A 14941-nucleotide genomic window follows, 5' to 3' on the forward strand; every position below is an offset into this window, starting at 1 on the left:
CTACTCCAGCTCCAAGGATACTACTCGCCTCCACGTACCCACGATCTTATTCGAAATAGGGATTTTTTATTTATTTTTTAAAAAAATAAAAGTTATATTAAATAATATCAATTGTCGAACACGGGTAAGTCTGATAGAAGTGGAGTAATCCTTTTATCCAACAAATAAATGATAATTTTGTTAATGAATTAAGGTAGGTTTAAGAGTTTATTTTTAAGTGTATCTCAATTTTCAAACATTTAAGTGGTTAGAGTTAGAATAACTTATTAGCTTATATTACGATGAAAACAATGTACGGACCAATATTTTGGTATTCTGTTTTGTGTGAAGCTGGGCCGACAGGACAAAGAAGATGAGGCATGCCCATCGAGCAAGATCCACAAAACTTTCCTAAGCATAAGGAATGAACGACATAAACGAAACTAACCAAAATTTATGACTTAAATATATCAGAATAATGGGTTGAATCCACCTAAATCCTTTTTCTTTGTCGCACAGAGACTTCAGCCCGGTCAGTTTTATTGGTGGATCGATTCGATTAGTCGCCACCTGAGTATTTAATAGGCCCAATATTTTGAAGCATAGACTGGAAATTTCCACGCTATGAGATGACATTCACTTACTTTTACCATACACCTCTCTTAATGGGCTCAATGAAATCTCGACCCGGTTTAACATGGAAATTACTTTTATCGGCACAAGGTGGTGACAAACAAGTTAAATATTATCGGCTCATGTTTGTTTCACTCGCGCTTTAACGAACTATTTATCAAAAAATTTACATGCATGTATCAATAATATATTGTAGAACTCAACATTAGTATTAAGGATCAAATGGATCACTTCTTCCTTTTCGAACTACGTTTTTTAGGGTCTTGGGTGATACTTTCCGTACTCTCCCTTTTCTTGCAACATGATAGGCAAAACCAGTCTTCTTCCGGGACTTCCACGAGTGGAGGATCAAGGCAGTCCATATGGGCACCAACACCGCAGCCGAAAGTACCACTCTCGTCACCACAAATCAACATTTCCTCTCCTCTATCCCCTGATCCACATACTTGGCATGCTACATCAATGCCATGATCTTCTGGTGTTCTCGGATCCTCAACAACCTCTTCTACATGTTTTACAAGATTTTCAAGTGATTTCTTGGCCCAAGTATGTGTATTGTATTGTACATGCCGTTCAAGGGAAAAACCGGGCTTACACACGTATTCTACCAAATAATCAGCTAAGACACAAGGTACCTCGTGCCTTAGAAACTCTTGAACCCACATATCGACACGGGGCATGCCTGGACTGACAACAGCAAAATCGATCCCCGACTGGAGAAAACGTGAGTACGGAGGCGAAGTTGCCAATATGGTGCCATCTCCAGCCTTCAACACTCGTTTTAAAGTATCCTGATATGAATACAACAAAGATAAAGATACTTCGTTAAAAAAATGTCAAATGTAATGAGCATAAACAAAGGAGAGAAATTAGAAACATACCAATGGAGGGGCGATGCATTCCCCATATATGACAACACGCATTCCATAAAATGCACCATGACCAGTTTTCTCCCTCAGAAGACGCCATTTCCGAGGAGCTTCTAAGTTGATTGCACCATCTTCACTTAGGCCTTTCTTATGCCATTCAAACGACTCTTCTGACAACAATCTACCGGCCTCATTGCTCGCTGTCAAATAATCTGTCTTCAGAACCCAGCTGCAAATTTAATTTTTTAAGCAAACAAATTCGATGATAGAGCAGTACTAAGAGAATTTGAGATTAAATTAACTTGGGTACACCTTCCAGACGCCGCAGCAGCAAAAAACTTTTCTGTTCTTCTTATTGGATCTGGAACAATGAAATGTGTTGCCTGATATGACCAATGGTGAGAATCTCTACAAACTCTTCCTTTCAATCGCCTTATAACCTGCTGAAACTCCTTCCTCTGTAACTTATGCCCACTCAAAATAAACCACGCAGGTTCAGTTTTTACCTCAAGGTTCTGTCTACCTTTCACCAAATTGCAATTGGTTCTGTCAACTTTCAAGCTACTTTTCAGAGGGTTTTTTAGTGTTTCAGGCATGGCTATCTCAGCTACTCTGGTATCATTCTTGTTTGGACTTTGATCCCTGTCTGTGACAGGTTCGTTTTCCTTTTCCGCATCAGCTGATCTTTTTAACTTCTTGGTCGGCCTTGTCTTGGTTTTCCCAGCCAATGGAACTGCAGGTGCATTGTCTACAACTGTCTTCTTTTCAACCTGTTTAGTATTGGAACCATTCTTTATAGCTTCTTTTCTAGTGTCTTCCAACTTGGTTTTCTTGGTTTTACCCAGAGCACGTTTTTTACCCCCACTTGACTTCTCTTCCAGAACATCACCAGCGGCTATAAATTGAGCTGAGGCAATATTCTTACCATGAGTGCCTTTTTCAGCTCCAGCAAAGTCAGCAACTTCCCCAGATTTTGCCACCTTTGCCTTTGACAGTATGATTTTGGAATGAGCTTGCTTTTCAGCCTTACAACTACCTGGCCTTTTGCTTGGGAAAATATTTCCTGAATTTGGTGATTCAACTTCAGAAGCCTTTTCTTTGTTGCTTGTTGAATCAATCTCAAGTTCGCGTTTGCCCTCCGGGTCTTTAATTTCTTCATTCAGAGGTCCATCTTCATCTGTAGCTTCTTCTCCAGATTTATTAAAATTGTTCACTGGTGCCGGTTGACTCGGGTCTTTATTAGTTGGAGGAATCATGCCAACCTTCTCAGATTTAGTAGCCATGTTCGTGTCTACAGGAGCAGCAGTAGCTTCAACTGAATGGATAATGTCCTCATTCTGTAGTGAGACTTTCTTAAGGTTCATGGAGCCTTTGTGTTTTAGAGTTGCCCCTTTACGGAAACTTGGTCTAGAACCCAATGTTTTCTTAACTGGCATATTAGTTTTAGGTGGTTTTACCCGAGGGTCTGTTTGTTCATTTAAAAAGTCCAAATCACCCCAACTATTTGACTTTTCTGCCTCATAATTGGCTCTAGGAGATGAGGGTTCAACACTTAGTACATCACTTTGATGCATCTCATCTTCACAATGGAAAGACTTGGTTCGGCTCAAAGATAGTTCCTTTATTTCTGTGTTGGTGGACAAGCTCCTCCTTTTTCCTTTCTTACGATAATGTTGAATTGCAACCTTGCCGCATTCTAGTTTATCCTCTGATATAGGAGTTTTAGAAATGTTCAAAGCTTTTTTAGGGGACGATGAAGCCTTTTCTTTCAGATAGCGTGCATCAGTTGTGGGAGAAACTGGACCTACCAACCCTTTTCCCATTGAACCCTTAACTGCAGTTCCAGAAGCCAATACTTCAGTTACATTCTCCACCGTTTCTCTTTCCATCAATCTTTTCGAAATGCAGCTTACCCTTGGTGACTTGGAAGGACTAAGCACATCAGATGTTTTCGTCTTCTCAGATGATGTAATAGTTTGCTCATTCACAAGGTGTGACACGGTTCCCTTTATAGGTGTTTTTAGCCAACTAAAATCAGTTCCATCTTGGTGTCTCTCCAAGGCTATGTTAAAACCACCACCAACGCAAAGTTTATCAACATTTGAGACAGATGTATTTCCTCCAATAGTTTCCGTGCTTTCTGATCTTAGTGGGATGCTGGACTTTCCTGAAGTGATCTTACAATGAATCTTGCCACTAGATTTGGACACATCAGCATCCGGAGACTTCTTAGCACCATCAAAAGCTGAAGCTAAGACATTTTCAACCTTATGAGACACCATTTCTTCGTCACTTCTGTTTGATGGCATTTCAAAGGGCATCTTTCCAGGACTTTTGGCAGTACAAGAGCTTAAGAGATCAAGTTGCCTACGACGAGTTTCATTCAAAACTAATACAGAATCTAAGTAGATCTCCTTTCCAGGAGTTGACTGGACCATACTAGCATTGCTAGCATTTGCCCGATATCTAGGTTCAGTTAAATATAAATCATTTCCAAGAATTTCCGGTTTCGCTGGTGATTGATGGAAAATTTTATTTTGAAGCAGTGTCTGTTGAGGACTGGCAGCACTTATCCTTCCTGCATCTACTATGGAAGTCATGTCTTCCGTCTCTTCTTCGGAATCCTTAGCTTCAGCCTCCATTTCAAGCTCAAATCCACTGTAGCATGGTTAATATGAAGTAGATTAGATAAAACAGAAGAATTTCCCAAGCCTTCACACTGTAAAAGAGTTTAACTCACCTCTTACAGTAATCCGCTTCTGGAAGAATTTTCCAAGCCTTCAAACTGTAAATGAGTTTACACAGCATAAAAATAAAAGATGGTTTGGATATAGTGAAGAAAAGTTTGTACGGCATGTGCAAACTATATCAATCAATCATGGTGAGAAGACCTAATTTAAGAATTTCGCATACCAGTCTTCCAACCACCGATGATTGACGAGCTTTATCTTCTTTATTTTCTTTGCCAGCTCATACTTCTCTCCTGTTCAAGCATCGTGTTGAACAATTTTATGATAAGCATCACTTTCGTTTGTAGGCAGACTTGGAAAATCTCATGAACAAAAAAAATTCATTCTCTACATTAAACCAAGCCAAAGGACATGGAAGATGATAATGAGAAAAATATTTAACAAGACTACACAAGGCTGTCAACATGTGTTGCATACCATATATTATATTCTGCATATCGGATGAACAGGAGAGAAAATAACCTACCCTCAAATTTGTAACATATCAAATGAGTGACCTTGTTTGCCACCAATGGCTTTGAAAAATTTGCACCCATTAAGCTAACCATGGTCTGTTCAAAGAAAAGAAATTATAGCGGGATAACGTTAAATATTATGATGCATTCAGCTACTTCCATCCTACAGGAAACTATGTTCTTAAAGTTGCACAGATTGAGAATAAAGCTTGTTATGTTTAGTTTTAATAAATACAGCATAGACAGAGTGGTAGACAGAACCATTATATCATCTCGGTCTTGTCGTTGATATCCAGTCAAGCAAACAATCAAAAGTAGGGCACCCGGAATCCCATTAAAATCTTTAACGGGTCTATATATGATCTGCAAGAAACCTTGAATTATAAAAAAACATGACAAGGAAAGCAGCAAAATTTGAAAAATACAACCAAGCACGGGGAGTAGACCAGATGTTTTGCCATATTTTTACATCAAAATGGTACCTCTAGCGATTTGTCATTAAGAGCAAGAGCTAAAATTCACAGGCAACGCTCCAAAAGAAAGGAAAAAGCAAGATATAGTGGAAGTAAACTTGAGGACCAAACCTTGGGAATTTGATGTACTAGTGACCCAAATATCAATTCATTGAAACAAGGCCTTGATGGGATAGAAAGCTACATAACATTTCATAGAACCTAAGGCGACTCACTAGATGGCGCTTCAAGGCGTGACAAACAACTAAAATCTTAAAGCGTGTAGATGTTGACATGTGCATAAGAAATTGAGACATTTTTAATGGAAAATTGGACTTTTATTCAAACACACAGAAACAACCTGCGCACATACTTGAAACCCTGCAAGGCCATACTAAAGAGAGCTAGAAATACTTGTTTAACTTGCCATCGTAAATGCCTTTCCATTAGGATAAAAAAGAAGTCATTGGGAGCATGGAAAAGCTTACGGAAGCAGGATCAACAGGCACTCCCACATCAAGACTGTGCTCAACCCATAAGCCAGTCACCAGTGTCTTTCCATCCCTTCGTGCAGTAACACACACGGGATCATCCTGACATCAACAATTGCGAACTTAAAGGCTTGAAGCCAAAAAAATAACTTAGCACACGTACGGGCACAGCACGACAATCAATTCAACGTTGAATAAGAGCATTTCTGTTTGAATCGTTACGTTATATACTCACATAAACAAGCTTATCAACAATCACGTGAGTGCAATCCGGACCATAATTTACAGCATCAAGTCCCCCGCCTTCAAAAAGCCTTGACAGAATCTAAACAAATCAAGAATAGAAGTAAGAACATGGTATCTCAATTTCAGCAGCCGAATTGATGACAACACACCATCAACAACAACTAGAAATTCCACCCAATACATACCTTCTCTTTTCCATCAAAGTTGAATCCGAAAAGAACAAAACGAGCTCCCGCAAAGGGTTTTGCAGGTTCCTCAAACGCTAAAATCTGCCTACTTTCCGGCATTCTGGCAAAAGTATCCGGTGTAACAGAAGCACTGCAGGTCCAAATCACTATAAGAACAGAAAATAGCGAAAAATTGCTGCAAAAGAAACTGCTTTTGGGGTGCAAGTGGATTCAGAAACTACTACGGAAATCGAATAGCTTCTCGGGGAAGAAGGTGGGGGTGTATGAAGATGGGAATTAGTTGGGAAGGAAAGGTTAAAATTGGGAATTCACATATTGAAGGAGGGATTTGTTTCAATTTTATTGAAGTGGCGGGAGCAGAAAATATTTGTCGTGCTTCATCATTCTGTGGAAACGTGTCATTTTCTGCTTCAATCATATTTGATCTGGGCCTGGTTATTTTCTCTAACATGGGCCTCCGTTGACAAAATTTGGGCTCGTATTTGGCCCATTAAAGATCTCCACAAATGTTTGAAAATCGGATCGAATTACCGGTTAGCATATCAGTGATCCGAATAATCTGGTCCGAATCTTTTAAAGGAGTATTTGCAAACGATTAAATCTATATAGTATTCCGGTTATTAAAAATCCACAGGGTCACTCCTTTTTATCTTCTTGTTTTTTTCGAGATATCATTTTGTATTATTTTAATGGACTTGGACTCGATTTTTTTTAAAAAAAGATCACTGATTATAAAAATTCTGAGTTCAGATGTTTTCAAATTTTTTTAATGGATCTATATTGTTGGTATGATGTATATTTTGTTTAACATAAAATGTATAATTTTTAAAAAGTTGTGTGTATCAGATTTAAATGTTGTCTCAAATATTGTAATACATAGTGACAATACTAAGTGAAATAAAATAACACACAAATAAATAACTTAAATCAAAATAACTCAGGATTAATTATGCATAAATATACTTACTTGCTCGACGTCTAAAGATAAAATAATCACTAGAGTAAGTTTTGATAATAAACATTTATTGATGACAATATTCTCGAAATATGTTGTTCAGAATATATGATATAACTTTTTGAGCTCTGATACAAAAATAATCATACATTATGCGTATATCGGTAGAAGCTTTGAATAGGCCATATATCAATTTTCGTTCTCGAAAAATATAAAAGAAAGATAATAAATTACCATTGCTATTTTATTATACAAAAAATATAATAAAAATTGGTCGATATCCGGGTCGGGTTCAATGGGAAGAATTCCGGGTGGTCACGCGATCCATATTAGAATTCATGCGGCTATCTAGTCGATAGATATGTTCCTACTGCAGTAGTGGAATCTGTGGTGGTTGGCTGTTGCGGCGATGAATTATAAGAGAATCTAGCAGAAACCTCCAAATTTTACGCAGTTCTGTCCTTAATTCTGTACTTTATTCTGAAAATTTCAGCCAGGAATTGGTGAATTTCTATCCGATTTTCGTGAAAAAATATGGCTTGGCTGACAAGATTTACAACCGCGGTGCATTTTTGGCGGTGGGGGTGATTTTCTCGCCGGAATCCTTTGGGTCGATATCGGGCGGACAGAATTTGCCCATAATCGTCACTGTAGTTAAATTGGCTCACCTTCTCTGCTTCTCCACGGCCTGGGGCGCCGCTTTATGGGTTACTTTCATAGGCGGCATCATCATGTTCAAGTATTGTCTCTCTTTTTTCGAATTTATGCTTAACTTGTTGGCCATAACTTTCATTCAGTTGTTTAGTGCGAGTTATCTTTTCCTTTTAGTTCCCATAATTTGGATTAGCTTCATGTAAAATGATCGATAATAAAAGAAAGCGAGGGATGCCATTTTTAAAGCTCGCAATGTTTGTATAATTGCAACCACGCCATTCATTTTCCCATTGCGGGGTTTTAATCTTTCATGGTAATTGGGATGATGTTGACAGGAGATGTTGAATCTGGGAAGCACTTGGTGATGATAGTTTTATGAACTCGTTGCGTTATCTTCCTACCTCGCCAGTCGCCATTACAAAGATTCAAATCTTGTTTTTTTATTAATTAAACTGATCCAAGAAGTATTTCTCCGAGAATGAAGGGATCTTGTTTATATAATACAAAACTCGGGGAGTTATCATTGGATGCCAATAATAGAGGCGTGTTTACTGTAGGAATTTGCCTAGGCATCAGTTTGGTAATTTGCAGAGCAAAATGTTCCCGGCCTACTTTTCAATGGTGGGGGTATGTTGTGCTGTTGCACTCGGGGCTTTCGGGTACTTGCACCCGTGGAAGTCCTCAGGAGCTGCTGAGAAGTACCAACTGGGATTTTTACTTGCTGCCTTTGGTTTCAATCTCAGCAACCTTGTAGTCTTTACACCCATGACCATTGAGGTACAAACACTATTGTCACTGTGTTACTGTTCTTAATCATCAGTCATCACTATCGAATATGACTTCGCAAGTTTATAGACTTGCTGAAATATGTCAGACTAATGATTCTGCAGTTATGATAAAGTTCGGATTGTGGATACTGATGCTTTTTAAAGCTTTGATTCTTTCATCTAATAGAGACAGAGTTAAGTTGACGGATGTCCTATTACAATGACATTTAAAATACTAGGAGCTAATAGATATTTTTATTATCAAAGAAGATTCAACTTTGAAACTACCCGTAATCCCGTATCAAGGGAATCCAGCTAAAAAATGATTAAAATGGAAGATGATACAGGTATATGACTTACCCATCGTCGTGTACGGGTATTCATCGTTTCAGTGTGGGTAGTTTTGGTTTTTTAGATTTTCAAAACCTTCAAGTTTGATTAATGGTTGCTGCACCAAAGTCGAACCCCAAATTATACTAAATCAAATTTGATCCAATTGAAAATTGCGGTTTGGTTTTAGCTCAACTCGAATTTTAAACTGAAAATCTTTACTTTATATATTACTTATAGTAAAATTTATTCATTTTATGTAGAAAAAGAACCCTCGTTTAGAGAAATTTACAATATTTCTTGAGAAAGTTAGATAATAACAAACAAATACTGTCGAAAAAATTAAAATACTTAAGCTTTGAATTGGTATTGGTTTGGGTTCAGTTTTAACCGCAAAAATTATTTCTGGTTCACTTTTCTGTTTAATCTGCAAATTACAATCGTGAAACCAGAACTGTACCGAACTTTTCTGTTTCGGTTTAAAATCAAACAGAATTTTTTGTTTTCATTTGTGTGGTTTAGGATCGGTTTTTTGGTTTCCCTTGTACACCCATATCTATGCCCCAGCTCAAGCTAGAATTCTCATTGCTCAACTACTCTATACCCGAGTCGCCCTCCGATAACTGATAAGCATGGCCCCCCACCTCCTTTTATGCTGTTTTCCCATCCAAAGTGTCTAAGTACCAGGCCCTTCTTTTTTATCCTTTAATAGAGAGCTTAGTGTGTTATTAGGTCTGTGTTGATTGAGCTCGTGCTGCCTGGTTCCATACTCCGTAACACGTCCAGTGTGTTGTCTGTTGATCTTGTGGAACTGTCCCATGTGGTTGTGGAGCGGAGGGGAGGGATGAGACATAATTCAACTTGTCCCCGTATCTCTCTCCAATAATGTTGTCCTATGATGTTCTTTTGTTGTAGAAACTTTATTAATCAATTTGATTCCATTAGTGTTGTGGATAAATTTCAGAAGATTGCATATTGTACACTTGGAATTCTCTCTTAGTATTCTAGTCATTTAAGGCATGACCTTGTTTTCTCAATGTTGGAGCAGATGATGAAAGAAAGGCACAAAGTGGAGAGAGAAGCAAATATCGGGGAAGAAGTTGGTTGGACAAAGAACCAAGAAGTTGCAAAGAAAAACCCAAAGCTTGCTTCCATGAACAAGAAATTTGGAATGATTCATGGATTGTCTTCTCTTGCAAATATTATGTCATTCGGCAGTCTTGCCATCCATTCTTGGTACTTAGCTGGAAAAATCAGTTTATAGTTTGTTATACAGTAATCGTGTGTTAAAATCAAACGTTGGACCTGTTCCTCCCGACTTCTTTCAAACTTCCAAGCGATGTCATGTAATACTGGATTCAATATCGAGTAATAAATTTTTAATCATCAGCACTGATAAGTGATAACTTCTGGTCTTATTCGATTTCAAATTACCAAGCAATCCTGTCTGTTCTTTTATTTTCATCTCTCGAAGTCCATATGGAACATGACCATGTATGTGTTGAGATTTGTTTCTTGCTTCAAATTTCTGTTGGAACTAAAGTTGACAGGCTAACGCTCCAGACCCGACGACTGTCCACACTATATCAAGACGAGTCTTTCCGGTGTGTTTATGTCTTTAATCACTCGCCTTATAAAATTTCACAGTGAGTCAACCATCTCAGAATTGTCAAAAGTCAAACACGCATAATTTTGGAGTTGAGGCATAATTTTGGAGTTGAGATCATTTTTCAAGAAAAGTCCATCTCCAAATTTCTTCATTGGACTAGCTAGTCCAGGGGAAATCTGTAATATGTTCTTAAGGTAACCATTACAGGCGACGCGATATTTTGCTGAATGGTAATTAGTCAAATCGGCAGGTTCCGCACCATTCCAGTCGCAAGAGGATGCAGTAAGCTTTGGATGACAGTTTTAGCCACTTGCAGATGGACCAAGGTGTGTCTGCTTTGTTGGATGGATATGTATCGAGTGTTGAGCCATTTAGACTTGGGACCCTTATTTTGGCATCAATACTCCCTTGATTAAATCCACAAGTTTTTTCTTCTCGTATAGTTTGGCTACTATTTTGGCGTATATGAATAACAGGGCCTTAGCTATATGGCCCCAACTCCATACATTGCATTCGGTACAAAGGAGAGGAGAAATTATGTATAATGGGAAAAGAAGATTCAAGAATACATATTGAAAGCCTTTACTTCCCAAATGAGAGTTACTCGACAATGAAATGACTAGAATTGCCCCACCTCCCACCATGGAAAAAGTATATATTCGCGTATATATTTTATATGTACTCATCTGCATGTATACACACAGACACACATCATGGATACATACGCACATACATATACACTAATGTTTGTATCAAAGAAAATTTTAAAATCAGGATGTATATTTCTCAGAAATCGCCTAGATAAAAGGCAACGCAAACACGGTTTCTTTCTCTGACTCAAAATCTAATCCAGATAAATCTGTGGTTCATGTATTATGGATGTTGGGGGAGGATATTTTGTACTTATTGAAAGATCATCTATGCCGCAACAATGTCTGTTTTTTATTTCCCAAAAATGCGCTTTCAACTCTTCCGAGTGTGACAATAACTAGTAGCGGACGTTTGGAAGATTAAGCTCATATTTCACACGCAATTTCCAAGAAAATGAGATGCAAGTTTTCTCCCCCGTTTTTTTGGAACGATATTGAGATGTAAGTTAATACTAAAACTGTGACAATTTTATATCAGATAAATAAATGGAGTTGTATATCAATACTAAATTATAAAACTATGAAGTGGTGTCCAAGTACCCAGTCCACAAATCAAGGGAACACAAATTGCTTGCTTGTATGGCCAAAAGAATAAAGAATCATCTACTCGCCTAACTGCCAGGCGTTTACAATCTGGTCATTACAAAAGAATCACTTTCCAGTACGAAACACTACTAAACTTTGATCCATTTTATAGGTCTCCAATCAACAATCTAGCAGGAAACAAGAGAACCACAAGCAAATGCATGTGTTTCGACCTAACCAGTGAACCCAACCGTTTCAATGTCTCTGTACTAGTCTCTGTAACCACAGATAACTTGCATCGAACTTGGCCCATCAGGTCCACTGTCGTAACCGGCCTACTCACAATTATACCAGCATCAACTCCTGGTGAATAGAGTGGCCACCAAACTTTACGGCGGTGTTCCCTCTTAGCTTTTCTTATACAGTTAAGATCCTTACGGATCACGTGCCGAACGGCTGTCAAGTAAAAGCCCACATCATGGTCTCTTTGAATGGTTCCTTGTGAACCATATGCTGAACGGTCACTTAATATGTCGAGAGGGTGAGGGGCGTTTAAGAAAACGGCCTGCGCAGCTCGGATTCGCTTCTCTGATTTGGAAAAATCCGATGCTAGACTGGATAAAACATACAGGCCACTTCCCGAAGGAAGGAGGTCGTGGTTTGGAGAGAATTTATCTTCTGGTTGAAGAATTAGAAACTCGCCTGTGGGAGCATATAACAGCTTCTGTTGATGAAAAGTTCCGCACATAAGATTTTAAGATGTGTATAATTAATTGACCAAAGATTGGTAACAGTTTCAGAAAGTGAATGTTTACCTGTTTATCAAGACACGGAAGATTTCGAAAGTTCCCATTTATGGCCTTGAGAAATCGGGCGACATGGTCGGGGTAATTGCAAGAAAAGGCACGAGGGACAATATCTCGGTGCATTATGACCGACCGAATGTGATTTTGAGGCAATTTAAGGGTGCGCAATAGGCGATCCCCTCCACACATGATAGATGGCGCACCAAAAGTTATAACAGGAAGTAAAGATGAACGGGGCGCTTCTCCTCTTATCAGTAGCATGAGGTTTATAAGCAATGATAAACTTCCACCGAGAGAATGCCCCGTGAAACGAAGAGTGGCACGATCTCCATGAGATTTAAGGTGAGCCTGGATTTCAGGCAACATCTGATCATACATACCCTTTGCAGCCTCATATATGCCCCTGTGCACAAGCACATCTAGTCCCTGGAGAAGATGCATTTGATGCAATTCATGAAACTTTCACGACACACAGCACTTTTATAATGTCTGAGAAATGGTACACCGATATGTTACCTCAAAGTGAATGGGTTCGAAAAGGAGATTAGCCTGCCATGATGCCATTGATTCAGATCCCTGAGAGTATTGAAGCATCCCAAAGTTTTAGAAATAGAACCACCCAACTCATTGAATGACCAAATTCAGAAACAATCACAATGATGTATACAATCACTTGGCTTTCTTTTCTTTACCTGTATTACAAAGAGTCGAGTGGCACTCCGATCATCATCACAGACAAACCACTCACACGGTGACACGCGAGTTGAGTTCAAATCATCTGCTACAGCTTGTTTTACTTCCTCTTTAGCAGCAACAACTGCAGTCACCGAATCTGTGGTTCCAATTAACGATGCCACATCCTTATTTATCATATCAACACTGACTGTACTTCCATCGATTTTTCGTGACAAATTTTCACTTCCCCTGGATTTCGAATGAGAATGCGAATAAGAAGCCGTGGAAGCAGCAATCTGATACGCGGAAGAAGCACTTGGCCGGTCTGGTTCCCTCCCTTCCTGCTTTATTTCATTTCTTTCTTCCTCTTGAGCTTCAGCTACAACTGATAACTTCTCTTTCTTGGATTTTGCAGCTTGTTCTTTCTTCTCTATGGAAGAAGTCAAGAACCGCAATCCATGATTCTTTAGAAGACTCTCAGGCTGCAACATTCAAACCAATGTTAAAGAACAATAAAAATGCAGGCAAACTCCACTCCAAGCACCAAATCACATTCATATGAATATTAATCAAAACAGTGCCACAAATACAAACATATCAAACTCAAAAGCAAACAAATAGTCAAGAAACTAAACAGCGCCAAAATCGAAAAGAAGCTACTGTGAGAACAAACAATGCAGCTAAGCAAACAGAAGCAATAGTGGAAGGAACTCTGATCTATTATTCAGGTACAAAGATCCCAGTTTCTTGAAAAGAACAAATTTTTTTCAAGAAAATCCACAATCTAACAGAAGCTAGCAGAACCCCAAGAACGCTTTAACAAGAAAACAAAAAAAACACAAATCGTGCAGATCATCTATCTTCTTTCATACCCTTTTTTCTCTTACACAAAAACTGATAAAATATCCAAACTTTAAGTAAAATCATACCTTAATCTGAGGGATTGAATAAGCCAATGTCCCCAAATAAGACATCCGAGCATACAATCTAGCTTCTGCCAAAGGCACCTTTCGAAGCAGTTTCGAAAACGATTCTCTATTAAACTCGAACTTTTCATCATCATCATCATCAATCCCGCATGCATCGCATTCTTCGTTCTCTTCACCACAGATTTTATCGTCGCCTACTTCCAATCTCACTCCATCACTTTCAAGAGACTCAATGTCAAAGACCCAACTCTCTCCGAGCGCGTCTTCTTCATTCTCCTCGATTTCTTCTTCCTTCTCCTCCACCAAAACCGCGTCGTCCACCGCGATTGCCGGCTCGCATCGGTTTCGACCTCCTGGCCACAAAGATCTCAGCGGGTTCCCGAAATTGAACCCCCACCGCCTATTTCCACGAGGCGCAGCCGAAACCGGCGGATTCTCCGCCGCCGCCGCACTCAGACGGAAGCACCCATTTGCCGTGGTAGCAATCGGCGCCGCCGCCAGTGCTTGAATCCCTGCCTTCAAACACAATGCATCCATTTCAAACAGAAAGATCGTAAATTTCTTATCAAACTTGAAATACTTTTCTATGCGATTCTCTACGTGTATACGTGTGTGTCTCTATATAAGTATATACAATTACGTAAACCACAATCTTTGAATTCGCTGATTCTTCAAGAAGTCTTGTGCCGTAGCGAGAGAGGAAAACGCAACCAATTCAGCAGGAAACAATCTTCTTCTCTCTCTTTTTTTTTTCCCTTTCTCAATATATTTTATACTTATGACTCTCGAACACGCGCTTTTGATCCCCCACTTTCATTCACAATTTCAAATAGTTTTGTTTAAAAAACACACACACACCATAATCCATTATTTAAATTTATTTACTTGTTTTTCCAATTAAAAAATTATAAACTATACTAAAATTTAAAAATTATTTATCGCTTTAGTTACATAATTTTTTTCGTAAATTTCACATAT

The 14941-nt window shown here is 38.7% G+C and overlaps 3 protein-coding genes across 5 annotated transcripts; 1 reads left to right on the plus strand and 2 right to left on the minus strand.

The window, feature by feature from the left end:
* Window positions 1-616: 616 nt before the first annotated feature.
* Window positions 617-6358, minus strand: LOC140989049 (BRCT domain-containing protein At4g02110). Of its 3 annotated transcripts, XM_073458221.1 has the most exons (10): window positions 6061-6358; window positions 5865-5954; window positions 5627-5731; window positions 4948-5049; window positions 4698-4782; window positions 4395-4464; window positions 4222-4266; window positions 1794-4139; window positions 1494-1710; window positions 618-1403 (listed from the first exon to the last, which is right to left on the minus strand). In XM_073458221.1, the coding sequence occupies exons 1-10, from the start codon at window positions 6160-6162 to the stop codon at window positions 840-842; spliced, it is 3726 nt and encodes a 1241-aa protein (XP_073314322.1). In that variant the 5' UTR covers window positions 6163-6358; the 3' UTR covers window positions 618-839. The 3 variants fall into 3 exon arrangements, with proteins under 3 accessions (XP_073314330.1, XP_073314322.1, XP_073314339.1); XM_073458229.1 differs by lacking the exons at window positions 5627-5731; window positions 5865-5954; window positions 6061-6358 and having other exon boundaries at window positions 617-1403; window positions 4395-4459; window positions 4649-4782; window positions 4948-4999; XM_073458238.1 differs by lacking the exons at window positions 5627-5731; window positions 5865-5954; window positions 6061-6358 and having other exon boundaries at window positions 4395-4461; window positions 4694-4782; window positions 4948-4967.
* A 955-nt stretch (window positions 6359-7313) lies between these two features.
* Window positions 7314-10233, plus strand: LOC140989067 (uncharacterized). Its single transcript, XM_073458250.1, is given in 4 exon segments — window positions 7314-7580; window positions 7583-7757; window positions 8230-8449; window positions 9818-10233. Coding segments are annotated over 4 exon segments (639 nt in total). The 5' UTR covers window positions 7314-7552; the 3' UTR covers window positions 10034-10233.
* Window positions 10234-11489: 1256 nt separating this feature from the next.
* Window positions 11490-14706, minus strand: LOC140989077 (phospholipase A1 PLIP2, chloroplastic-like). Its single transcript, XM_073458253.1, has 5 exons — window positions 13964-14706; window positions 13052-13516; window positions 12876-12935; window positions 12369-12785; window positions 11490-12277 (listed from the first exon to the last, which is right to left on the minus strand). The coding sequence occupies exons 1-5, from the start codon at window positions 14498-14500 to the stop codon at window positions 11720-11722; spliced, it is 2037 nt and encodes a 678-aa protein (XP_073314354.1). The 5' UTR covers window positions 14501-14706; the 3' UTR covers window positions 11490-11719.
* Window positions 14707-14941: the final 235 nt, after the last annotated feature.

The sequence above is a fragment of the Primulina huaijiensis genome, chromosome 1 (genome assembly GCF_012295235.1).
Source record: "Primulina huaijiensis isolate GDHJ02 chromosome 1, ASM1229523v2, whole genome shotgun sequence".
NCBI lineage: Eukaryota > Viridiplantae > Streptophyta > Magnoliopsida > Lamiales > Gesneriaceae > Primulina > Primulina huaijiensis.